This window comes from Manis pentadactyla, chromosome 9 (genome assembly GCF_030020395.1).
Source record: "Manis pentadactyla isolate mManPen7 chromosome 9, mManPen7.hap1, whole genome shotgun sequence".
In the NCBI taxonomy this organism is placed as follows: Eukaryota; Metazoa; Chordata; class Mammalia; order Pholidota; family Manidae; genus Manis; species Manis pentadactyla.
This window is the reverse complement of record NC_080027.1, coordinates 32,337,954-32,363,306: the sequence shown is the minus strand read 5'-3', so window position 1 is coordinate 32,363,306 and position 25,353 is coordinate 32,337,954. Positions and strand designations below refer to the sequence as shown.

The 25,353-nt window shown below is 37.7% G+C and overlaps 2 protein-coding genes across 6 annotated transcripts in view; one reads left to right on the top strand and one right to left on the bottom strand.

Moving 5' to 3' along the window:
* Nucleotides 1–5,891, bottom strand: part of PRCP (prolylcarboxypeptidase) — a 66,554-nt gene extending 60,663 nt beyond the window's left edge. Inside the window, exons 1-3 of one of the 5 annotated variants that reach the window (XM_036895452.2) lie at nt 5,800–5,874; nt 5,268–5,381; nt 4,596–4,802 (exon numbers count right to left, since the gene is read on the bottom strand). In XM_036895452.2, coding sequence (XP_036751347.1) covers nt 4,596–4,763 — 168 coding nt within the window. In that variant the 5' untranslated portion in view covers nt 4,764–4,802; nt 5,268–5,381; nt 5,800–5,874. Of the gene's footprint in view, nt 1–4,595; nt 4,803–5,267; nt 5,382–5,463; nt 5,665–5,712 lie in introns of those variants that run through there. The other 4 variants (XM_036895453.2, XM_036895451.2, XM_036895455.2 and 1 more) reach the window with 4 other exon arrangements.
* Nucleotides 5,892–13,003: 7,112 nt separating this feature from the next.
* DDIAS (DNA damage induced apoptosis suppressor) lies at nt 13,004–23,892 on the top strand. The gene is made up of 5 exons (XM_036895503.2): nt 13,004–13,156; nt 13,466–13,594; nt 18,411–18,572; nt 19,472–19,589; nt 20,719–23,892. The coding sequence occupies exons 2-5, from the start codon at nt 13,482–13,484 to the stop codon at nt 23,272–23,274; spliced, it is 2,949 nt and encodes a 982-aa protein (XP_036751398.2). The 5' UTR covers nt 13,004–13,156; nt 13,466–13,481; the 3' UTR covers nt 23,275–23,892.
* The last annotated feature ends 1,461 nt before the right edge of the window (nt 23,893–25,353 follow it).

Sequence of the window (25,353 nt, the reverse complement as noted above, 5' to 3'; positions counted from 1 at the left end):
GACTAGTACAAGCAAGGTTTATTTTAGAACTAGAAACTCCTCAGAGCTTACTTGCAGAAAAACAAAATGGTACAGATAAGCAGTTATCTTGAACATGTAACTTAACCTCTCCGTATGATAGCTCTCTCACCTATAAAGTGGTACAATAATAATAATAGCATCTACCTCATAGGACAGCTATAGGGATTAAATAAATGAATATCTATTAAGTACATAGTACCTAGAGCATATAAAGCTCTCAATGAACAGTAGCAGATTATTATTATTACTAATGCAGTAGACATTTATGCACTGCATATTTCATTTTAATCTCCCACCTCTTACTCCTTATTCATTTTATTTATAGCTAATTTTTTCTATTAAAAAAAAAGCTTTATTAAGAACTACTGTATACAGGGCACTAGGAATGATGATAAATAAGATAAGGCATTTATCATCAAGGTCTTTTCCTCCCCCCATGATTCTTCTTCATTCTCCAATCCACTCATAATCAAGCAAACTTTAAAAACACAGACATAGATACAATGCTCTATGTCATAAATATTGTCTTAGTGGTAGAACTGTTGTTTTTTGTTTTAAAAACACTTTAGATGATTAAGAGTCTGTATCTAATTCAAAGTTAAAATGAAAAAATTGTTTAGGTCTAATTTATCAAAGGAAATTAATGGTAGGGCACAAAACAGAACTTGTATTCCTATCTCCACTGCTCCTACTACAGAGCCCTACAGATAAGAGGCCCTCAGTGAGTAGAATTATAGATCATCAGAGATCAGCAGATCCAATCCTCTTATTTTATATAAGAGATCTTATACTGATATCTAGAGTAAAGCAAGTTTCCCAAGGTTTTAACACAAGTTAGTGGCAGAGCTGATACTAGAACCCAAACTTTGAAAATGTTTTAAGTGCCTAAAGCACAAAGTCTCTGCAATGGGACTTTGGCAGAGAGATAAAACATGACAGTGCAGAACCTAAAATAAATTGTTACTGAAATAACATTTTAGTATTAAGTAGTAAAACATCCAAAACTCAGCTATTAGAAAGACAGTGTTAGATTTAGCATTATCAAGAAAATATTGCAAAAACCTTAAAAGGATACATTATTATATTCTCCCCTCTACAATATACCAAAACTCAAATAGCATAGGAAAAAACAAATAGAAATAGCTTCAGATGTCTTTATGTATCAGTCTTGTTTGAAAGAAAATGATTTCAAGCAAGGAAAAAAGTTAATTTCTTTTCCTTATTTACAAGTATATTAAATTATATCCCACTGATAAAAAGATACAATTTCTCTTTATGCAACAGAATTCTCACAGATTTTCCTATTTTCCCAAATAACCATTTTAGGTATAATAAGGGATGATTTTAATATTTTATTATGTGTGGAAAGGGAGTTAATTAAAGTCATGCACCCAATTAAGAAACTGCAAGATAAAATAAAAAAATAATACTTACCATTTATTGAATTTTTACCAAGTTACATAAACTGTAAATAAGCATTTTACACATACTAGCTCATTTCACAACAAATCTGTGAGATGGATAATATAATTATCCCCATTTTGCTAATTATAAAAATGGAAACTCAGAGTAACCTGTCTGAACTTACTTCAACAGTGGCAGAAACAGAATTCCTCCTCAAACCTGTATGGTATTCAAGTTCTATTAAGTTTCTGACCCTCCACAAGTTCAGTGACGGTCAATTCATCATAACCAAGGGATGGACTACCTGATCCCTAAGACCCCTTCTGACAATGACTCTGTGAGCACAAAGAGAAATCAGTTCAGAATTCACATATTTGTGATAGTATCCTCCAGGTCTATGGAGAATGCCATCAATAAATGAACCAATAAGAAGAGGAAAAGAAGGGAAAAATTAAAAGAGGAGGAGGAGAAAGAGCAATCGGCTCTTCTAAGGGCCTGATGCTGCGACATTTTACTAGACATCAGGGCCACTGTGACAAAAGTGGAAAAGAGGAAGCTAAGAAAGGAACTGAAAGTAGAGCTATAACGAATGTACATAAATTAAAACAGCTTAGCCCACTGATGTACTCCTTCACAGTAGACAAGGAAGGAGCTGGAGGAAGGCCCTACAGGAGTCACTGGCCATGAGCTCAATGCTGGGCCAAGATGCAGAGTTCTAACATAACATTGGTCAGTAGTTAAATAGGAATAGTTGAGTATAGATAACTGACCATTAGGTTCCTAGAAGAGGTATTACCACAACTGTCTTGTATCTGGAACTATCTGAAATGTATAACACTATGGAGAGTGTGGTTTTGGGACAGAATGAAGAAGGAACCAGCATTTACTCTACTGTTCCTTGAGTTCCTACCATGTTCCAGGCATTGTGCATGAGTTTTCATGTGTTACCATATGTAAACCTCACAACAAACTTGGTAGATGTCACGGTTAATTTTACACATCAACTTGGCTGGGCCATGGCACCCAGATATTTGGTCATACATTTTGGATGTTTCTGTGAAGGTGTTTTTTGGAGGATTAGTATGTAAATCAGTGACTTTGAGTAAAGCAGATTTACCTTTTATAATAAATCAATTTCTCTCTATGTAAGGAGAGATACACATACACATACAGACACATTCTATTGGTTTTGTTTCTGTAGCAAAGCTTTACTGACAAAGTAGATATTGCCTCCATATGTGTCACTGAAGAAAATGATGGCTTGAAGAGACCCACTCTTTTTTTCCCACTACATCACATGGTAAAATGCCCTCAGGACTCACAGTCTTGTCTGAGAGCGTAGGGCAGAGGTGGAAGGTAATGAAAAGCAGGGAAACCTTGTAACAAGCCATGCATCCCAGAGCTCTTTACCACACTGGCATCACACATGTACCCAGAGCCTTGATGTGCCCAAGTGATATACTATCCTTTGTCTGGACTCCTGACGTGGTTATTTTGGATAAAAGAAATCAAATACTCCTACTAAATAAAATTTGAAGACTTTGAAAGAAAAGGAAAAACAACTGATAAAAACAGAAATAAAAGATAAATGGAAAAGCAAGTAAAAAAATGATTTGCATCAATTAAATGACGGTAGAGTTTGTTTAGGCTTTCTTTGGATCATCATTCATTCAGTCCCCTCAACAAATATTTATTTTATACTTTAATGGGCATTTCAGGGTACTGGAGAGTGTTATCTAGGCTGGAGGATATTAAGAGTGCGGAACGAAAAAAGTTGCTCTGAAGTCAAGATTTCACAGAGGAGATAACATTTCAGCTTGGACAGGGATATGAATTTAATGAGTGGAGAAGAGGAATGGTATTCCAGACAAATTTCTCCCATAGTAATGTTCCACTGAGTCTATGTTCTATGTTGATAGAAGTGTATGTGTGTGTTGGGGAGTGGGGGTCCTTATGGCAGGATATGAAGTTGGAAGGGCCAGCTGGGATTATGAGGTGAGGAACAATGCCAAGGAGTCTGATCTTTATCATGCAAGTAATCAGAGTTATGAAGGATTTCTAAGCAGGCAAGGGACAGGGCCATGGGATAACCCTTTTTACTGAAACCATTCACGGTGTTTGTACATATAAGGACAACTGGGAAGAGCCTGGTAAACTGGACAGATAGAACCACAGATAAAGAAAACAATTATAAAGTTTGGTAAAAATTTTAAAAAATGAATGAAAACTGAGCTTTATAGTTATAACAATAATGTTCATTATTAAAAGGCATAAAAGCATTTCATGTGCCCTAACTAAAAATATTAAAAATTGAGTTTATACATACACACGCAGTCCCAACAAAAAAATCCATGATCCAGAAGTTAGTAACTACCATATTATGCAATAAATACATATGTAATAGTTTTCCTCAAAAATTGAAATAAAACTCAATTGGAGTTAATGTAAGGGAATTATTATTATGGTAATAAATATACATTTGGAATCTCTATCCTAAAATATAAAGTAAAGTTAAGCCAAAGAGCAGAAAAAGGTGGCTGAGTAAAGCTGAACAGATTTTGCCAATCACCAAGCCGGCAAAAGAACTGGACTTAAATTGTATTTCTACAGAGGGAAGGTCAAGAAAGCAATCTACAATGAAAGATTATAAATCAGGAGCTAAAAGATCACTTGGTTTCTTCTACACTTTCATTCTCCCCTAGTTCTCTTTTTCATCACTCCTAAAGGGATTTTAGAAATCCTTATTCCAATAGCATCACTTCAATCTTACTTTAGCAATGGAACTCTGCAAATACTCATATACAAAATCCCAGTATAAAAACCAAAGCAAAACATTAAATTAGGGCTGAAGGAGGTCAGGGAGAAAGGGGGTACTATACAGCACCCTAACAGCCTCCACTTCACCCACCATTCCTCTAAGACAGCTCCCCAAAGAGCCCTTAATTTTCCTCAGTGAAGTATGAAACACACTGGTCCATGTCCAAACCTCTCAATTTACAAATGAGGAAACTATAGCATAGAATTAATTGAAGTGAGTTGTCTGAGAAAAAGATGCCCTAGGCATTAAGGAGTTTGAAATTCCGGGTAAGCTCTGATGCCTGGGGTCCCTTCGGTAGGGCCGAGGACCGTGAAGCTCCAGTCCTCCCCACCAGTCCTGCACTCTGCCTTACCTTCTGTTGGATGTAGTGAACTGAGTACTCCACTGCTACAGGGCGGCGGGAAGTGGAGGTAGTAGTCAAGTGCAGGCTGCTGAGAGCCCTCAGGGCCGGCGGTACGGGAATGGTAGCCCCAGGCGTCAGGAAAGCCAAGAACAGGAGCAGGAGGGCGCGGCGCCCCATGGCTTAGACTGGCGGCGGCCGGGCGGCTGGGAGCAAGTCCTGCAGACAAGAGCAGCCTAAGACGAGCCCAACCCGCAGCTCCGCCCGCTGCAGACAGGCTCCTCCCCGGGAAACTCAAAAGTACCCCACCCTCAGCAATACCGAACCACTCAAGCCACTCAGCCCGCGTCCCCATCCCAGAGGGTGCCGCCACATTTCATCTCTCTCGTGCCGTCGGCTCTATAGAGTCCACTTCATTGCGGTCTGACTTCAAGCCTGCCCTTATCCTAGGGCTCCCTCCTGCCTGACCGCCGAATACCATCCTTAACTACACGCCTCCCAAACCCACCTTTCTGCCTGGTCCCCCTATAAACCTGCCTTTATCGTCACCGTCAAACCCTGACCGTCTCAGTTCCACCTGCTCGCCTCCCCGAATCCCACATAATGGTATTAAAACTAGCTACCATGACAATGTATTGGTCATTCACTGCATGTCTGTATCACTAGGCATAATGGCACACACACCATCTCAGCGAACTGAAACATCACAGCAGTCTTGTGCATGGTGTTATGATTGTTACTCCCGTTTATAGATGAGGAACTGACGCTCGGAGAGGTGCACGGACTTGTACTGGGTTACTAAGACAGGAGGAAGTGGAGCAGGATTTCGCAGGCCGCTCCTCCTGGCTGCGTGCCCGCCACCTCCATTCTGTCCGCCTACCTTCCTGTGGTACTCTGTCCGTGGGTCGCTCCAAAACCGTGTTGCCCACACAACCCGTCCCCTAAGGGAGGTTGCTCGGGGCTCACCTAGCCCCCGGGCCCGCACCTGCTCCCGGTAGCCCACTTCAGGCCCCGCCTCCCTTCCTCCCTTCCCCGCCCTCGGGCCTGGTCGCTTTGCTCAGGGAGAACCCCCTCCTGTGTCCGCGGCTCCGGCAACCCCCTTCACCCAGCTTCCACTCCTCCCAGTCACCCCGCTGAGCCCCCGCCTGCTCCCGGTCCTTCCCGGGATCCCGACGCTCAGCTGGCTCAGCGCGGGCCCAGAATCAACTTTACATACTGTACTACGGTTCCACAGGGGGAAGGACATCCCTCACACCCACTCTCTACCCCCAGTTAGATGAAAATGGTAGTTCCCACAGGCTCACGGGATCTCGTGGTTAATCTCCGCCCTCGGCAGAGCTTTGTTCTCATTGGCTCTGAGGAAACACGACCAAGCGTCACTTCCGGCGGAAGGGGACGCGGGAGATTTGATTGGAAGACGCTTGGTTCGTCGCCGAATCACTGAGTGTTGCCCGGGCAGGTTCCCGTTCTTCTCAGGTAAGGAGTTGCTTGAAGAGGTTTTCGGGGAGTGCAAGGTAGGAGACTAGTTCTAATGAAGCCCTTAACGTCGTAATGAATGAGATTCAGGATTTTTTCAGGATTTAGAGTCTTCTATGAAAGGGCGGTCGTGAGGGTAAAAGAATAAAAAGGCCAATTTGGTTTTAGTGCGGTTGTAGTCGCTCAGCGAGCGTTTATTGAGCATCTACTGGGCCATCGAGCTAGATGCGGGGGAGCGTCTGGAACTGGGAATACAGCGAGGAAAAAGTGCTACACCACCTTTTGAGGTGCCCAGTGACATTCTGGCTGCTATTCCCAGTAATACTTGCTTGAAAAGGGATCTTTTCCAACCTGCTTTGATGGCCCAGAGGGAAAACTGCTTAACTGAGTGGGGTGTTCAAACTTGAAATCGTTTTCTAGACTCTTTCCTTATCTCACACCCAGCCAGCTATACCAGCCTCTTGAATACCTAAATCCGGCCCTTCTCGCCACTTTTACCCTCATTACTTTGTTTCAGCACCATGACTGTTGTTACTTACTTAGCTAAGTCGATAGCCTCGCAGCTGGATCTCTTACTTTCAATCTTGTTACCTTCCAGTCCAGTCTCCACATTGCCAGACTAATGAAGCTCAAATCTAATCAGAGCACACACACACACCCATTTAAAATCTTTCTGTCGCTCCTATTTGCCCTCAGCTTTAAGTTTAAACTCCTTAATATGGCTCACAGAGCCCTTCCCCGTCTAGCTTGGGCCTACCTCTCCAGCTTTGTTTTTCACCACTCTAGCCCTAGGCTTCAGCCATATGGAATGTCTTTAAATTCCTTAAATGCACCATCCTCACCCACCGCCAGACCTCTTCTAACCATGCAGCAGCCAACCTGGCTAATTCTTAATCATTCCTTCTTTATCAGTTTATAAAGTCTTCTAAGTCAGGAAGCCTTTCCTGACCCTGAAAAATTGTGTCACAAAGCACTCACTAGTTATTCATTCTGCAGATAGTGTTTAAGTGCCGCTCTGCTCTATGCCAAGAACTGTTAGGAACTGGGATTACAATTATGCATAAGATAGATTCCTGTCCTAATGGAGCCTAAATGTTTTATGGTTGGACTTGGGAATAACAGGGGAACCTACCTGAGTTATGTTGGTCTGAGAAGGCCTCTGAAGAGCTGACATTTAAATTGAGACCTAAAAGATGAGAATGATCCAGCCATGCAACAGAGAAAAGGAAGAACATTCTACAGTGAGTAGGTTGTGCAAAGACCCTGAGCAGGAAAGAGGTTGGCATCGTAACTGTTAAGGAACCTAAGAACAGACCTAAGAAAAGACCAGTGTTGCAGGAACATTCTCAGGACAGTTGTATGAGCTAAGTCTGGAGAGAAGGGCAGGAGTTAGATCTCACAGTTAGGCTAATTTAGCAGCAGAAGCAGAAGCTGATTAGTGGTTTGAATCAAGGTGGTGACAGATTATATGGGGGAAAATGAATGATAGTTTTTATATGTGGTAATAGGTTGGAGGACATTCTGGTGGGTGTAATGTGGTACTGGAGGGAAAGACAGGTATGAAAGATGACTTCTGAAAATCTGAGGTACTGGTTAGAGAAGAGTGCCATTTACTAAAATGGAGAAACTTCCAAGTAAAGTGTTTTGAGAGGAAACTAAGAATTCAGCCTTTTTTTAACCTATTAAGCCTTGAGATATCCATGAGACCTCCACATACAGTGGGCCTTCAGATATGCATCTGAGGTATATGGAGCTTGCAAATATTGTGTATGTACTTTTGTGTCACTTCATTGTTAGTTATTGTCTATTCTATCCAATAGATTATAAATTCCTTGAACACTAGAGCCTATTTCTATCTGTAACCCTGTCCCCTCCCTCATCCTCAGAATAATACTTTACCTATCATAAATACAGTGGTCAAACTGTGTTGAACTCACTAAGATTTTCCTGGGTTATGTCTTTAAAAGATTTTCACCAGTGTTTCTCCAAACAAAAGTTTTGTCTCTTTGTTTTTGTTTAATTTTCTATCTTCTGCTTGCTTTTCTCTTCCCTTTATAGAATCTTCATGTTAATGTCAGTAAATCATTTTTCAGGGACTTATTTTATGACTGCCTTTAGAAAACTTAGGCAAAGTGTGTGCTCTTAGAGACCATTACAAAGTTTTAAGAAAACAACTGAAAATAGCCACCTTTCCCATAGCAGAGGCCTTTTGACCTGTAAAATATGAAACTGGATTTTTGAGAACAAGATGGCAAATGTTTTCTTGCACAACAAGCAAGAATAGTTTGGGAGGAATGAAGAAAGGAAGAAGTCAGTCTTACCTCTTTTTCCTGTGTCATTAGAACTGGGAACTAGTTTTTTGAAGGGATGATTTCATCCATTGGCCACAGCGTCGAGCATATACAAATAGTTAAGTGTAAAGCTTGAGCCAACAATGTAATGTACTGGATACTGGTGAGCATCTCATCAGAAGGCATGAATTTCAGAGCTGACTTCACCTGCTTCTTGACTTTTAATAAGAGTTATTCTAGATTTTCTAGTCTAGCCCTGTTATTCTAGATTTCCTGATAGAGCCCAAAGGAGAAAAAAATGTGTGTTGGTGTGTATGCATATATAGGCATGGTTTTTCAGACTATTAGGGTGCCTTATGAGAACTTGGTAATGGGGGAGTCAAGACAAACGGTCACCAGATAATAGATTAAAGCAAAATTATATAAAGTAATCTAAAAGAGACTGAAATGCTCTCAGGCTTCATGAATTAACAATAACCACATTAATCACAAGTGTTGTTCACCATCAGACAGCCCCCATGGGAAGGGCAGTGGTTTTCAACTGTGGGCAACATAAGACATGCAAATTCTTGGGCCCTCATCCCAGACTTACTGAATCAATCTCTGAAGTTGGGCCTGAAAATCAGTTTTATCAAGCCTCCAGGTGATATTGATGCATGCTAAAGTTTGACAGCCACTGGGTAATATGAAAATAGAAGGCAGAGGTGGTGATCAAATGAGCTCATATGTCTGGGTCCATTGACAAACTATTTAGTGTGACAAAGATGCATATTATTAACCCGTTCCCATTAAGCACTTCACCTAATGTCCCTTCTTCAAACAACTTTCTGTTTATAATTTGGCTTAACATGTAGTTATACCCAAAGGAAAATAAGGGCTTAAGATGTGTCCCTTCCTTATGATGGTAATATTTCATGGTAAATTAACAAAGCCTCATTGGGTTATGATTTAGCTCCCCATATGGCTTAACTAGAAAGAGAGAAAGAAGTATTCCATGTTAAATTAAAAATGTACTATAATGTGTCCATCTGGAGCCCACATATTTTAATTAGTTTAAGTCTATCAGAATCTTCCTTACCGGACTTTGACTTGGGCAGTCTCTGGGCCTTCGGGGAAAAAAAGCCAACAGAGGCCCTAAATGAGCTCCCATCGACCTACCCTAACATTTATCCTCTTCTCCCTCTCTCTCCATCTCAGCCTCCTTGTTTCTACATGTATGTGTGAGAGACTGAGATCCAAGGTTTTCTTTGTATGTTATTGCCAAGTTCCCTACCTAACATTTTCATTATATTTGATTTTTCTAATTATAAAAGTAATACATGTAGAAAATGTTTTAAATATATATATAGGAAATAAAAATTCCCTTTAATCTGACAACTCAAAGAAAATACTTTTCGAAAAAAGATTTTGTATTTTTCTAACTATCCTCCTCTCTCCATCCCAAGCTAAGACTAGATCAGTCCCCTTGAACTGTATCCTTGTGGCATTATGACATTTCTTTCATAGGACTTGCTATTTCAGTTAAATTTTTTGTGTGATTATCAGTTTAATACCTATCTCTTGCACTAGACTGTAAGTCTAGTGACCAGGTAAGGACTTATCTATGTTGTCCATCACTTATACCCAACACCTGCTATTTAACAGCTGCACAGAAAATAACTGATTAATAAGTAAATATATTGAGCTTACTAATTGGAATATGGTTTGCTGACTGATGGAGCTGAAAGAAATCACCATCCTTCCCAATAAAATACAGAAGAAAGATAAATTCCAGGAGATACTACATGTGAAGTTGTTCCCAAGTCTGTCACCACGTTTTCCTAACTTCAGTATTTACCCATTCCTGGTGCCTCCTTCATCTATTCATCAAACACGAATTCACCATAGTGCAAGTCAGGCAGTAGGGAGAGAGAGAGAGAAAATAAAGTAGGTAACAAGTACCATAGGGAATAACTAACAGTAACAGCCTGAAAGAACCTAATTGCATTTTTGTCCACCAAACAATGATGGAAAGTCTTTTTGCCGTTTGCTGGGATTTACAGATAAACACAAATAATTAAATTAGTTTAATGACCTTCATTTCAGTTCCCAAATTCGCCATTGTTATAGTTTTCTACATAACTTACTTGTTCCACTAGAGGGCAATAAACCCCTAAATAAAGACAATTTAACCAACCTTTCTTTAAAAATATGACAATTAGTGCTTGCACAATTTAGAAATTAATCCCCAAATATTCTTCCTCATTTAAGTTTTTGGGGTTTTTTTTTTTTAGTTTAAGTTCGCTTATTGGTGAGTTGTGTGCTCAATTAGACAGTAAACACTTTACAGCAGGAAGTGTCTTCTTTTTCATTGTGTCCCCCACACTTAGCACAGTGTCCTAGTCCTGTTTCATGTTTAATCCATTTCCTAAAATTTGATAATTTTGTAAAGAATGATTTGATAAACATCCATATAGTTTTGGTACAATATAAAAATCTATTTTAGAGCCCTAAAGAAGACAGTTTCTGCTTGTAATATGACCAAATTGAAGAAAAAAATTAGAATGAGGATAAATGTAAATAATGATTAAAATAAGTTCTAATTAAGATACTATATATGAAACTACTCTGCACTTTATATGCAAGTATAAGATTATTTTGCTATGTGGTAGAATTGCTTTATGTTTAATAGTATATAGCAAAACTGGCTTAGGAAAAGGAAAGTGAGAAATCAGGAAAAATTAATAGCTGAAGTTCAGATTGACAGTTTTGAGCTTGGCACTGGGGATATAAAGAGATGGTCCCTTTACAATCTTACCCTGGCTCCAGAAAAAAAACATTGAACAGATCAATTCACTGTAATATGATAAGTGATAAAAAGTAGGGAAAACCTGGAAAAGAAAGCTTCCTGGAGAAGACCCCTGAAAAGAATCTTAAAAAAAAATAAACATTAGCCAAGAGAGTGAAAGAACATTTTAGATGGAAGGAAGAGTGGGAAAAAAAACCCCAAAGGCACAGAAATGTGAAACATACTATGGCAGGCAGTGTTTGGGAGTACGGAGGAGAACAAAGAACACAGCTCAGATTACTTTTTTGTGCGCCATTTAGCATAAATTACTAGTACATAAAGAACAAGGAAAAGAATCATGGAAACACATGAGGGAGAATAAAATCAAATACAAAATAAACTAGACAAAACAAATAGTAGGACTAACAAAGTACAGTAGTATAAGATTTAGAAAAAGAAGAAAAGCCATCCTATAGAGAAAGGTCTTTTTAAGGGGGCATTAAATGAAAAATGAAAATCCTATTGTGTGGCATATACCTACTCTTAAAAATTTTTTTCTTAAATTGCAAGATTCTGCTTATGGTTTTTCATGTGTTCAATGAATATTTATTGAAAACTTACTTCTCCTGAGCACTGAATAATACAGCACAAGATAGATTAGGTTCCTGTCTTCATGAAACTTTCAGATTAGTGGGGGTAGAAGAAATAAGTAAATGTATATATTACGTGATATATGATGCATTTTCATGGTTTCATATATAGTGAACATGGTTAGTACCATGAAGGAATAAGATGGGTAATATAGAAACTATGAGGAAATGGGTGTCTACTTGAAATTAAAGTGGGGCCTTCTTGGGGGGTAACATTAAAGACTGAAGGATGAGAATGAGCCAGGTATTTGAAGAACTAAGGTATTCTAGACAAAGAGAAAGGTAAGCACAAAAGCCCAAGAAGAGATACCATTTAGGGTATTTGAGAAGCATGGCTTGAAGTACAGTGACTAAGGGGGAGAGTGGTACAAGGGAAGGTCAGGAAGGTGGGGTAGATGACCTAGGGCCTCAAAGGCTACTGTAGGGAACTGAGGCTTCATAAGCAGAATTTTAAGCAAGTAACATTTTCTCTGAAGGGAGCTTAGCCCAGATATATGTCCCCTAGTGCAGAGGTAGATGTACCACCATATTACACCCTCCCCCAAATTGGACTTTTTAGAGGATGTGTAGAGGGAAGATGCCTTTGCTGGCACACATTCATCACTTTTTGGGTTATTAGGGAACCTGAGGTTAGTAGCACTAATAATGTGTTCAGTGATCTTTCTTTCTGCCTTCCCTTTGTATCCTATACCACCTAATCTTCCTTGTCCTTAGAGATTGCCATGTAGCCTAAGATGATAACCAAATCTAGGAATACATATGTGCTTTTGGTAGAACCTTACTAATCATGTATACCTAAGGGTCCCATAACAAGGATAACAACAGAGAATTAGGCAGGATTAATTTTTTTACTTTCTCTATCTTCCCTTTAGTAACATAGAAATCAGTAATTCCATTTATCTTTCATTTTTACAAGTTTCTATCTTACTACTCTAGGTAGCAAGATTTTATTTTCACAGAAATACTGTTTTGATTAATAAGATCTCCCTTCTGTAGTTACCACACTTCTAAATTTTGACCATCCTTAGGAAAAGCCATACCTAAAAGATTGTTGAACATGTACACAGACTTTCATTTCAGAATATTTATATTATGCTATAAATAAGATCTATTTTTAAAATTTTGATAAACCAACAATTGAACTTTTAAAAAGAAAGTATGAAAGCAATACATTGGTATTATTGCTTTACTTCTCTGATGTTTTTCACATAAGGATCTGAAGCACTTTGAACTCTGACCTTGTAACATTTTGATTTTTCTGTTTGCAGAACCTGAGTTTTTTTTTTCTCTTCAAGCTGTATAAAAATGTGCACACTGAAATCCAATGAAGTGATTTTCTCAGCTAAAAAGAGCCATTACCCACCAATTTAAGTTCTTTAAAAGATTCATGTAAGTTCATTCCTATTGATGGTAGAAACAAATTCTATTGATAAAGATGTGAAACAAGCTAAATGTCTTTCTTGAAGATGGAGCATTATTCAAAAACAGAATATTTATTTGAGCTACTGTGTTTTAAATCTTATTTTCCTATTAAAACATTTAATTGAGCAGAAAAAGAGAACTAGTTTTCCAGTACATTAACACTGCAAAAAACATCTGTTGACTTTGTAATGGAGGTTAAATGGTTTTCCTAAGAAATGAATTATGTACCTACAATTAAAGACTGGCCAGTCATCCCCATGGCTTTTTGTTTTGCAGGCCACAGTGAGAACACATGAATGGAAGAAGAAAATTTCTTCTTGCCTCAGTTCTTGCTCTCCAGAATTCAAGTTTTATATATCCTTCATGTCAAAAGTGCTTCTCTCGGGTAATTCTCATCTCCAAAAGGTAAAAGTAAAGCCTGTAAGCATGAGAGGAAATTCAAGTGTCTGCTGTAGATTCCCCATGGCTAGAGGACGAGTAAGGATTAAGTTCGCCACACCAGGACATAAGGCTCTTTCGGGTTGGTTATTCTGTAAGTCCTGGAGTAGAATTGGCTAGTAGTCCTCTGTTGCTAGAGGGAAGTAAGTCCCTATCCTGTTAGAAAACCACAATCCATTTCTGGGCTAGCCCTGGTATAGTATAGGGGTTTTTTGTTGATTGTTTGCTTATTTTTGCCTGATCCCTAGCTTATTTTTTAAATAAATAAAACTTCTTGAGAACAAGGACTTCATAGTACTCTCTGTAGCCTCCAGAGGCTTGGATAGTGTTTGCACATACTACTATGTTATGATACTGAGATGCAGGCCAGGTATAGCTGAAAGCCTACGATTCTTCTCTGATCTTGATAGAGTACAAAAGAGGGATTAGGGTTGGTGTTCTTTAAGAATACTTTCTCTCTGCCAGAGGAGAGGGAGGATAAGGATATATGTAACTACCTCATGGTGTATGAGGAAGAGTAATTATGCCAGCAATATTCTTAACTAGTCTTTTTTGTCTAGTTAGCATTGAATGGAGAGGAATTGGCACCTGAGCCCACATCTAGACCCTAAGTCATCCTTCCAGTAGTTATCATTGTTCCTTATTAAGCCATTCTCCCAAGTAACTCATTTGTGAACTCTGAGAGACTCTGTTTTTGCTATTCATCATTAAATGTACAGCCTAGGATCCAGTTCACAGAAAACGCAACAGATGTTTGTTAAATGAATGAGTAAATGACAGTATGATAGTGTCTCGAGTCTGAACTTTGATCACCCATTTTCAGGTTCCTTTCTATATGAAAAAACTAAAACTCGGGCTATTTACCTTTGATCAGGATCCATTCTTAGAAGAATTGTGTGATATAATGGAGCTATTTCAAGCTTCAGAGATCCTAGCCGGGTTGCAGATAGGCTCTGACACTTGATAGTTGTATGATCTATGGCAAGATACTTCTGTGAATCTACTCACTTTAAAGTGGGATAATAATACCCACAAAGTTACAGATAATGACCATACATGACATATATTAGGATTTCTAAAATGGAAATACAAATCTATTTATATAAAATACAAATCTAAGTATACTTTACCTATCGCAGTATAACATGGTGATTAAAAAGCATAATTGTCTAGAGACAAACTGCCTCCCTTTTTGGAAGCCAGGTTCCCAACATTGCCACTTAAAGCTGTGTGGCCTTGGGTAAGTCACTTAAATTATCTGGGCCTCAAAATGCAGAGAGTACTATCTGCCTCTAGGGTTGTTGTAAGGATCTAATGAGTTAATATATATGAAATGCTTAGAACACTGTGTGATACATAATCAGTAATATATAGATGTGAAATATTTTTAAAACTAGGTTTTTTCCCAAGTCTTTTCTTTTAAAGACAATCTGCCACAAAATTAGGTTGAACAGTACTGCCAAGTATCTCTTTAGACTGGTAATAACAATAGGTAACATTAATGAATATTTACCATGCACTGGGTACTATGCTAGGAGCTTTGTAAGACTTATGTCTTTTAATACATAGTCCTATGAGGGAATGCTATTGTTAATACCAGTCTTCAAAAGAAAAAAAGCTTAGAAAGTTTAAGTAACTTGCCAAAAATCACACAACCAGCTAGTTAGTGGCAGAAACATAGTCAAGCCTAAACAGTGTAGCTGCCATCTACATTCATAATCACTATATCACCTCCAAATTAGCACTGGAATTTGTATCCAGAATGATATCTCCCCCTCTCTTTCCCAAAGCTTAAGATGCCTCAAGAAACCAGAGCTCTGACTGAGCCATTTAGGTACTAAAACCCACAGCACTTGGTCCTTGCCTGTGGAAACAGTCCTTGGAAATACAACCTATTTTATATGTATAGTACATTGTCAACACACAAGAAAATCTATTCCCATAATTTCCAGTGCTTATCTTTTCTGCAGTTATTTCTTCTTTCCTTTTTCCTTACATGGAGTCAGTTGTAAGCCAATGCAAGGAAACAAATTCCTCACTTTTATTTCCTACTGCTGCAGCACAGCAAGTTTAGGATGGGGATTCCATACTCTAGCCTTTGCAGAAGATTTTAAAGACACTGAAGATAAAAAATGACTGCTCCGTAAAGACTGAACCCCAAATCCTTAGCAACAACCACCAAAATAGGTGCTTTGTGTTTTATACAGCTAACTTTTTCATTTGTTTAACCTCCGAGATTAATGCAGTGGTGGTTTTCAAATTATATTCTACAGATCCTTAGCGCTCCATTGAGGTGCTTTTAGAGGGAGAAAGGACTTAGAGAAGTAATAGTGCTGACTAGTAGGTAGGGCTTGGGGGTCCCCCAATTTAGTTTCAACAAGAGCTCCATTCTCATCCTTACATAGGGTTCCAAGTTAGATTTTATTTGAAAAGGGATTCCATGATATAAAGATATAGACAAAAATATTTTTTAGAATGTATAAAATGGCCCTTCATCTGAGATTATCATATTCATATATATAAATGCATACATATGTCCTTCTATATGGGAACATGGTAACCTTCTCAGATGAAAAACCAAACTATATATATGACCATATATATGATTTTGTGTATGTATATGTACTTCCAAAAATTATGAACAATTGAGGGGACTTAATTATCCAGGTGAACTACCCACCCAACCCAAACAGATATAAGTTGCCTTTCTAGATGACTTAATGGGACCCCTAGGCCCTTTAGTCTAGAAATCTGTCTCTAACACCAACTTTTCCCATCTTAACATGGGAATCATAATTCAGAGACTACCTAAACTCCCCCCAAACACCCAAAAAGTCTGTATCATTTACTTTAACAAGTAAAATTGAATTTCACACACATCAGTCATAGTTTTCTCCTGTAGGGAGGAGAATAGTATGTGAAGACTTGGAGATACATTCTTTTTATTTTTTAAGTGTTTTTCATTACATTGTACACATTCAACTTAATCTGGGACTGTAAACTTAGGAGGGACATGTAATGTCACAACAGATTGAGCAAAGAAGGAGGTATGTGGATCCAGCTGTCTTTATTAAGCCAGACACTAAAGAGATTTGCAAATGTAAAACAATGCCACTCTGCTCTCAGTAACTTTTTAAATTTTGGAACACATATTATTTTCATAAATTAAGTTTTTTTTTAACCATGCAATGAGTCTGTTGTTTTAATGAATTAATATTTTTTAGATTTCTCAATTACTCACTTTCATTTAATTTCTCATATTCAGTTAAAATTTAGTTGTATATTAACCACATAGACAAAAGCTCTTTGGTGTTCTCGAAAGTTTTTAAGAGTATAAAGCATCCTGAGACCAAAAAAATTTGAAGACTACAATTCCGTAACAAGTGACATTTTGGAAAACAGGGGTGCCTCTAGAAGTTAAATCGGGATTATGATTTGAATATGTTGTTGCTGCCCTTGCTTCTCAAAATGAGAAACAGCTGTATTGGCATCACCTGGGAGCTTGTTAGAAATGCGGAATCTTGAGCATTGTCCCAGACTTAAGCAGAATCCTCCCTCATTTTAACAAGTTCCCTAGGTGATTTGTGTGCATATTGAAGTTTGAGAAGCCCTGGTCTGTATTACTCCATACTAACATTTATTTCAACCCAGACTTATTCCCAAAAGGATTAAAGAAAACTTACATCTTCATTATATATATTAGTTAAAGTATATATAATTAGTTTGTATACACACTAATACTAATAGACCTAGTTTTTGTTAGGCTATCAGTGATACTATTTGCAGGATAGTTCGTTGTTAGCCTTGTTGTTCTTACAGTTATCATAAGACACCATACGGGAAAAAACCTCCAGCTAGGAATCAAAGGCCTTGGGTGTGGTCATAAAATTCACTAACTTTGTCACCTTGGGCAAAAATTACACCCAGTTGCCCAGTTTGTAAGTACGGTAAGTGCCTTGTTTACCTATCAGAATGAAAAGTAGTTGAAAAGATTTGTTAACTGCAAAATGCTGATGCATATTAATTTTTCTGAGATTTGCTAAGCATTTTACATTATACCAGAATGCATTACTAATACATAACCTTTAGAGAAGTTCTAATACATATTTTAAAATAGTTGATGTCACTGGAGCTTCATGTTGAGATTTTAACCCCAGTGAGTCAACTATTTTCACTTTATTCTGTAGCCAGAATATAACACAAATTCCAGCAGATTTGGTTAAGATTATATAAATGGATTGGCACAGATCCAGCTTCAGTGTGGCAAATAAAAAATAATAATTGGCACAGGTCTAATGATGATGAATCAGTAACTTCTTACATGAAGGATTAACCTTTGCTCAAAATAGGTGTTTTGTAAGCTGTGGATTTTAGGCTCCCCCTAGTGGCTTTGTGGTAGCCATAAAAATTAACTATATTTAACAATGTTTTCTATTTGCATTTTGTCACCCATTATTAAGCCAGATCCTTAGCGACATGAAGGAAAAACAAAATCGTAGGATTAACCATTACCCTAAGATGTTTTAAGGGGTCAGTTTCCTTAAATTAAGAACATGAGAGATGGATAGCAGAGTTACAAGACATTGCAAACAACTAGAAAGGAGGGAAACACTAAGTAGAAGTAACAGTAATCATCACAGTATTTAAATAATAAATACTGCATTTTCAAACTAATTGTATGAAAGAGAACCAGATTAACACTTAATTTTTACCAAATTTGTTTTCCATCATATGAAAAAAAATTCAGTGAACATTTCTACACTTGTTTTCTCCCATTTTCCAGGTCTAATTGTCCAAAATGTGGCTCTACTGGTAAAGCTGAAAATGCAAGTTACAGATACAAACTTTCCTTAAAAGTTGCAGAATCAAACCAATTATTTGGCATTACTGTATTTGGAAGCTGTTTAGATGCATTTTTTGGTCTTACAGCCACTGGTTTGCACAGGTAAGAATACTTAAAGCATTCTTTTTCTTAGCCATTCCTTTAGTACATCAATAGCATTAGAAGATATGTGTTTTTAAAGCAATGTGCATTTAGTAAAAATATCACTCAACCTCAAATCATTAGGTCCTTCAGAAGATAATCAAGGGAGAAAGAGAAAAGATGTTTATTTCTCAAGTATATATTGTGGTGATGTTAAGCCAGGTCCCTTTTATTCAGCCATCTAAACTGTAATTATAATATTAATTTATAAAACTCTAATCCAAGTTAGAGAAATATAGAATAGAATAAGAAAGTAAAATTGTTTCAAACTGAAGGATTATCCAAATTGAGATTAGCATTCAAATGGCTAAGATACCTTGAGGTAGAAGAGGCTATTTGAGGGAATATTTGGGTATCAGAAGTTGAAATGTCATTTATCTCACTTGCTTTGCAATTTCATCTGCACAGTTTGACCTAAGATGTCCTGAGAATGTAAGGATATATATAAGCACCTGAACCTTTTTCTCCCCCTCAGTCTTTACCCTCCTCCCCTAATCACTTGACAGAAGAAATCTCTATCTCCTTGTACTTGAGAGCAAATTGAATTGCCAGGAAAGGGGAAGGACTTCCTCTGCTAAGGGCTATCAATACCACAACTACTCCCACTGCTGCTTTTAAAATAGTTGCTGGGCCTGATCACTAGGACGTCATCTGCTTTTTTCATACTTGATCATTTTTGTCCTTTTGGGCATAGGAAACTAGAGGGAACAAAATGCCTAGCTCTTTAATGTCACTTTTTTTTTTCTATATGCACTCAAAAGGTTTATGCTGCATTTTCAAACTAATTGTATCCTCTAACTTTATGGCAAGTTAAAATTTCAAAGCTTTTGTCTTCACATTTTTTTTTCTTTCCAATCAAGGTACATTCAGGATCCCAGTAAAATTCCAGAAACACTGGACAGTGATGAAACTCAGAACTTACTAACTAAAGCAGTCGAAACTTGCTTTGTTGGACAAAGCTTTATTTTTGGAGTGACGGTAATTGAGACGAGCTTTCTTTCTAGTATTCTCTTAACATTTGCATTCTAATAAGCTGATCTGAATTTTCTAAATAGCTTTTAGGAGTCATAAATTCAAGGTACTGTAGAAACATTTTATATTGTGTAAGAATGGGTGTAGGTGATCTGTTAAAGCACATGTCACAACTTCTCTCAAAAGTCAGAAGAGCCCAGATCAAATGCTTTCAGAGCTCTAAAAATCTAATTTTTTATAAATTCAGGATTGTTAGACATTTTGTTTTGATACTTGGTATTTGTTTTCCTCTCCAAATTTTTTTCAAATTCTGTAGTAAAACTTTCATCAACTCTTGCTCTTAATTGTAGCATCTGTAAAGGGAGAAGGAAGGAACTAACATTGAAGGCAGAGTATCTTGAGTATTGATAACTATTAAGAATAAATGGGAAGGATGGCCTTAAATAATTAGTTATAGTGACTGTAGAAGTTGTAAGAATGTACTGACTCTGAAGGAAAAATCATTTTCTCTCTCATCTATGCTACGGGGAACACTTGGAAATTTTGTCCACACTGGAATCGGGGCCTCTAAAAGGGGAATAGAGCAATCCATAACTGAACAGTGAGAAAAACGCAAAGTGAAGGAGAAACCAGGAGCTACACAGCTTTTCTTTGTTTAAGTCTTAGATGGTCTTTCTCCTTTTCTTCTTTTTTTTAACAAGTGAGAACATTCCCTTAAACACTCAAAGTTTATGGAAGCTAATGAGAATTAGAATAGTAGCTACTATTTATTAAGCAACTACTTTTTGCTAAGACCAGTTTTCCATGTGTTATTATTAATACAATAATACTTCATTTTTATCCTTATTTTATAAATGAGAAACAAAGGCTCTGAGAGATTAATTTGTCCAAAAGTGCCAACACTAGTAAATGTTAAAACCATTTTCTAATATTTTCTTTTCTTTTGGAAAGCATAATCTTTTCTCCAAGATTTACTTCTCTTATTTTAGCTACTCTGCCTATAACACTAGAGGAATTGAAACTATAGGGTAGGGGTTACAGTTGTATCTGTTTTAACCTTTTAAATGCCTGTTGCATATATGAGTCAAAGGAAGAAATTTTTATTCTAATTTAAGTTCATGTACTTCTTTCACAGAATTTCAAAAACCAGCATGGACAAGGTTCAGATTCCAGTAACTTCTTATACCAGTGCGCTAACAAGGGAGAAGTTAGAGCACTAACAGCTAGCCAGATTGTTCTACCATACCCAGGTGTTGTGGGCTTCACAGTCATTGACTACTTCCATCAGCTTTTGCAGCTTTCCAATTTCAGGAAACTTCACAGTGGTTCCCAGGCACCAAATAGCTACTTGCTTGCTTTAGGACACACAGATAGTCATCTCAGCAGCATATGTGGCCCTGACAGAAGTTCTTGTTTTAATGAGTCTCATGGCAGAGATAATTTTTCAAGATTCTGGCAGCTATCACTTCAACTCACTTCCATTGTTCCACAACTGACGGATGATGATAATTTTTTAGCTTCTGAACAAGGCAAAGCCACTGGTACTCTTCACCAGAACAGAAAGTGCATCTCCTTGGCAGAGGCCACTGATTCCAGTAGCTGCCATGATGCCACTCAGAGTCCGTGGAGTCTTGTTTCATATATGAGTAAAAAGAGTACAGCACAAAAGTCAGGGGAAGAACATGGCTTAAAAGCTAACCAGCCAAGTGCAGTTCACAGCAGTCATGTCATTGGAGTTACTGACTCTCATTTTTTCCCTTTGAAAATGCAAGAGCCCCTGGAACCAAGTAATTCAAGATCCTTCCACAATGCTGTAGAAATTAAAAATGGGTATACTCAACATGAGCTAACGTGTCACCAGCATCATGGTTTGGATACCTCGCCTAGCCTTCAGGAGAAATCTATTTGTTGTCCACCTTCATCGCTCAGACTTGAAGAGATGGCTGGTGGCTCACAGGACTGTGACCCTGAGATTTGGGATGATCTGCCATTCTCTGAAAGCCTAAACAAGTTTCTAGCAGTTATTGAAAGTGAGAGTGCTCTAACCCAGACAGATGCCAGCAGTAGAAAACATCATCTAGATAACATCAATAAGTTACCTGCACACCACAGCAGGTTTTCTGTAACTCCCCAGAGAACTTCTGGAGTCTTGCATACATCATCTATAGCTCTGAGATCATCACAAGCAAGTGTTATAGCAAACTCTAACAAAGATAGCTTCCTTTCAAACTGTGAAGCAAATCCAAGTCCTAGTGTTCAAAAGGAACCACAACCAGATAACATAGCAGAGGCTGTGTGTGTAACTAGTAATGGAAGAGATGTTTCTGAATATTTTCTACCAAATGTTTATCTCTCAGCTCTGTTTCCATCTTCAAAAAGTTTAGGAACAACAGTTACTCATGAGCCTGCCAGAATTCTACCATGTAGGGCTGAAACTTCACTTAAGTGCAGTACTTCAGAGAGTGACTGTTTTTGTCTCAGTAGCAAATATTCCAATGGAGGTGGAGAAAAATCACTTTCAGAAATGAGTGAAAAGTTGAAAACTTTGCATTCTAGGAGGTATAATGATGTTTCTGACCTTTGCAATTTGAAAAGTAGACAATATTATAGGTGGCCAAAGAATGATGGTAACAGTTTTACAATTTGCAAGAAACTGACATATCCTTTAGAGAGTCTTTGCAGTACTCCAAATAGAAGTACAAACACATTGAAAGAAATGCCTTATGGACATATCAATAATAATTTAACACAGAACTGTTCTGCTGGTCTAGAAGGTAGCTACGATGCTTCTGCTGATCTTTTTGATGATAATGCTAAAGAAGTGGACATCGCAACAGAAATTACCAAAAAACCCCAGGATATTTTGTTACAGTGGGAAAAATCTTTGGTAGAAAGTCATACAGAATCTGATTTTTTACCAAGATCACTTTCTGAAAATTCCATCCAATCTTCACAAAAATTGTCTATGCAAAGTATATCTGCCCCTATGTCTCGAAGAACATGCTCTTCTCCACCTCATTTTCAGTCTGATTCAGAATATGATTTTGAAGAAAGCCAAGACTTTGTTCCATGTTCACAGTCAACTCCAGTTGCAGGATTCCACCAAACAAGAATTCATGGGATGAAAGGAGCTTTCAAAAACTTGCCTGCCATTTATTCAGATTTTGATGCTAACTACAAAAAAATAAGGATTTCCTCTGAAAATGACGCACAGCAAGCTATCCCCAGCTGTCCAAAAAATAGAACAACACCCAGCCAGAAATCCAGAAGTCCTATTATATCTGGTATTAAACAACTAGACGTTTTCAACTGTCCCACTGGTGAGTGTCTTGAGACTGATGTTGATGACTGGGTCCCTCCTACCACAAGAAAAGTGGGAATGTTTGGATTCCAGGCCGTGGGTCTGAGGAAATGCCTAACTGCCTGTAATTCTCCTGATCAAAAAGAGTTTCCAAGAAAGAAATTGAAGTGCATTAAACAAATACCTGATAAATGTTTAGTTAAGGAGTTAAATGTAAAGAATATGTTTACAGCAGTAGTAAGAAAACAAAAAACTCCTAAGAATACACGTTCAGGCTGGATTTCCAAAGAGTTAGTTTTAGGACTTGATTCTTGTTCAGAAGTCAAATTTTGCCTTCCACCTTCCTCACCTGAAACTAAAAGCACTTGGTCTCCTGAATTGTTTTCATAAAAAGTCACCTAAACCCAATAGCTGACTTTTAAAGGTAAGTCTGTTTGGAAACTTTTGCCTCCGGTGGTATGGAAAGCATTCTTAATACCATTTTGAAAACTTGAACAGAAGCAAATAGAAAAGAGGTACTATTGTGCCTGTTAAAATGTGAAGCCACTATTTTTCCCAGTATTTTATCCTGAATACTCTGATCAAGATTCTTTGGCACTTTATTTTATATTGTTGATTGTACTTGATAATATTGTTAGTTTTGCTTGTAAGAGTATTTGTTAAGATCACATGTATATTCAAATAAAAAGTATACCAAAACTTAATGTCTTAATTTTTCAGCTCAGCTCAGAAAATGCCTGCTGTATATTAGGCCAACTTCTGTGCTGAGTTTGTGACACAGATCTATGAGCTCACTGATCTCAAAAGATGTTCATCTACTGGGTAAGAACAGTAGATTGTCATAGAGCAGACAGTTTCAATGCAATGAAGTAAATGCAGTTGATAGAGGTTGTTAATGGGTATTGTAAACATTTCTGTTGCTGTGGGAGCATAGTAAAAAATCAATCCAGCAACATCTATGGGCTAGGGATAGGAAAGGTCAAGAAAAACTTACTGTTTAGAGTTAAATGTGAAACTCACTATTTTATTTGGTAAGTATTCATTGAATGCATATATACCAGACATTATATACTAAGTACTGGTAACTCAAAAATTAAAGTTGAGCCCCTTCACTCAAGAAACTCATGGTCTAATAGAGTAAACAATTCATAAGTATTCAGTAAATTCTGTTACAGGAGATAAGCTTGAAGGAGCAAAAATGAGAGGTAGCTTCTAGACCTTGGAGTCCGTAGCAGCAGCTCAGCTGTGCCATATGAAATCTTTTATATGTATCTGGTCAGGTCCTTTTTCCATTCCTCACAGCAACTACCCAACTACCTCATTGGACATGCCACCGACCTCTGCTGCTCTCCTTGCCTCCTAGCTCGTGAAGAAGATTGAGATCACCTGGTATTCCCTCAACTTCCCATGCCCATTCCTACCCACTTGTCTGTATCTGTACTCACCCACTGCTTCTTTCCTCCAATCTCAGGAAATGATGCCCACCTATGGAGTGCTAAACTTCTGTTCGAGCTATTGGTCAATTATACCCATCTTCATTACCTTCTCACTCTACTGGCTCTCTCCTCCTCTCTAACTTTTATATTTTGAAAATTTACACAGAAAAGTCAAAAATAATAAAATGATACAGCATCTGTACATGCCATGTAGATTGAATTATTTTTGACATTTTGCTTTTTTGGTATGTATTTTTTTTTTCAGTGTGTGTGTGTGTGTGTGTGTGTGTGTGTGTGTGTGTATAGTTTGCTGAACCATTTGAAAGTAAGCTGCAGGTATGACATTTCACACTAAATACTTCAACATAAATTTCCTGAAAATAAAGACTTTCCTCTACATAACAGCAATATCATTATCACACCAAAGAAAAATAATACTAATTCTTCAATATCATCTAATATTCAGCCCATATTCAAATTTTTCTACTTATCTCTAAATTATCTTGTAATTGTTATTGATGTTTAACCAGGGTTTCATTAAGTTTATCCATGGTGTTTGGTTATATCTATTGTCTCTTTTTCTGGAACTTCATCTCTTATTTAATGAAGATTTAGAATAATGGATAGAGAAAAGCTATGTTCATTGTTCAGTCAGTGCATATGAAGACTCTTCATAGTATATAGGCACCTTCACTTCCTCAGGGACAGTCTCTTCATGTTCCTTACTGTCAAATGTGCCACTGCTGGCTCATTTCATATCTCCCTCTGTGTTAAAGGCAAGTAATGCAGTCATTCACAATGCCATGACTCAAGAACCTGTTTGTATTGAGCTATATAGATCTTGCCTCTACAGTTCCCTAATACCATTTATTTAATGCTGATTATATCATTACTCATGATGCTGCATCCATTCTGTCACTGAATACAGAATGGTGACTCTCAAAGGTTAATACTATGCTTCATTAATGATTACCAACAATGTAAGTCTTACCCTAAGTATTCAGGAAAATGTGAGTAATTCATTTTCTGGTCA

Excerpts from the sequence above, each read along its gene's own strand:
- DDIAS (XM_036895503.2), top strand. The coding sequence starts at position 13,482 with ATGAATGGAAGAAGAAAATTTCTTCTTGCCTCAGTTCTTGCTCTCCAG. Across the intron at positions 18,573-19,471 it reads ACAGCCACTGGTTTGCACAG|GTACATTCAGGATCCCAGTA; the intron begins GTAAGAATACTT and ends TTTCCAATCAAG. Across the intron at positions 19,590-20,718 it reads GCTTTATTTTTGGAGTGACG|AATTTCAAAAACCAGCATGG; the intron begins GTAATTGAGACG and ends CTTCTTTCACAG.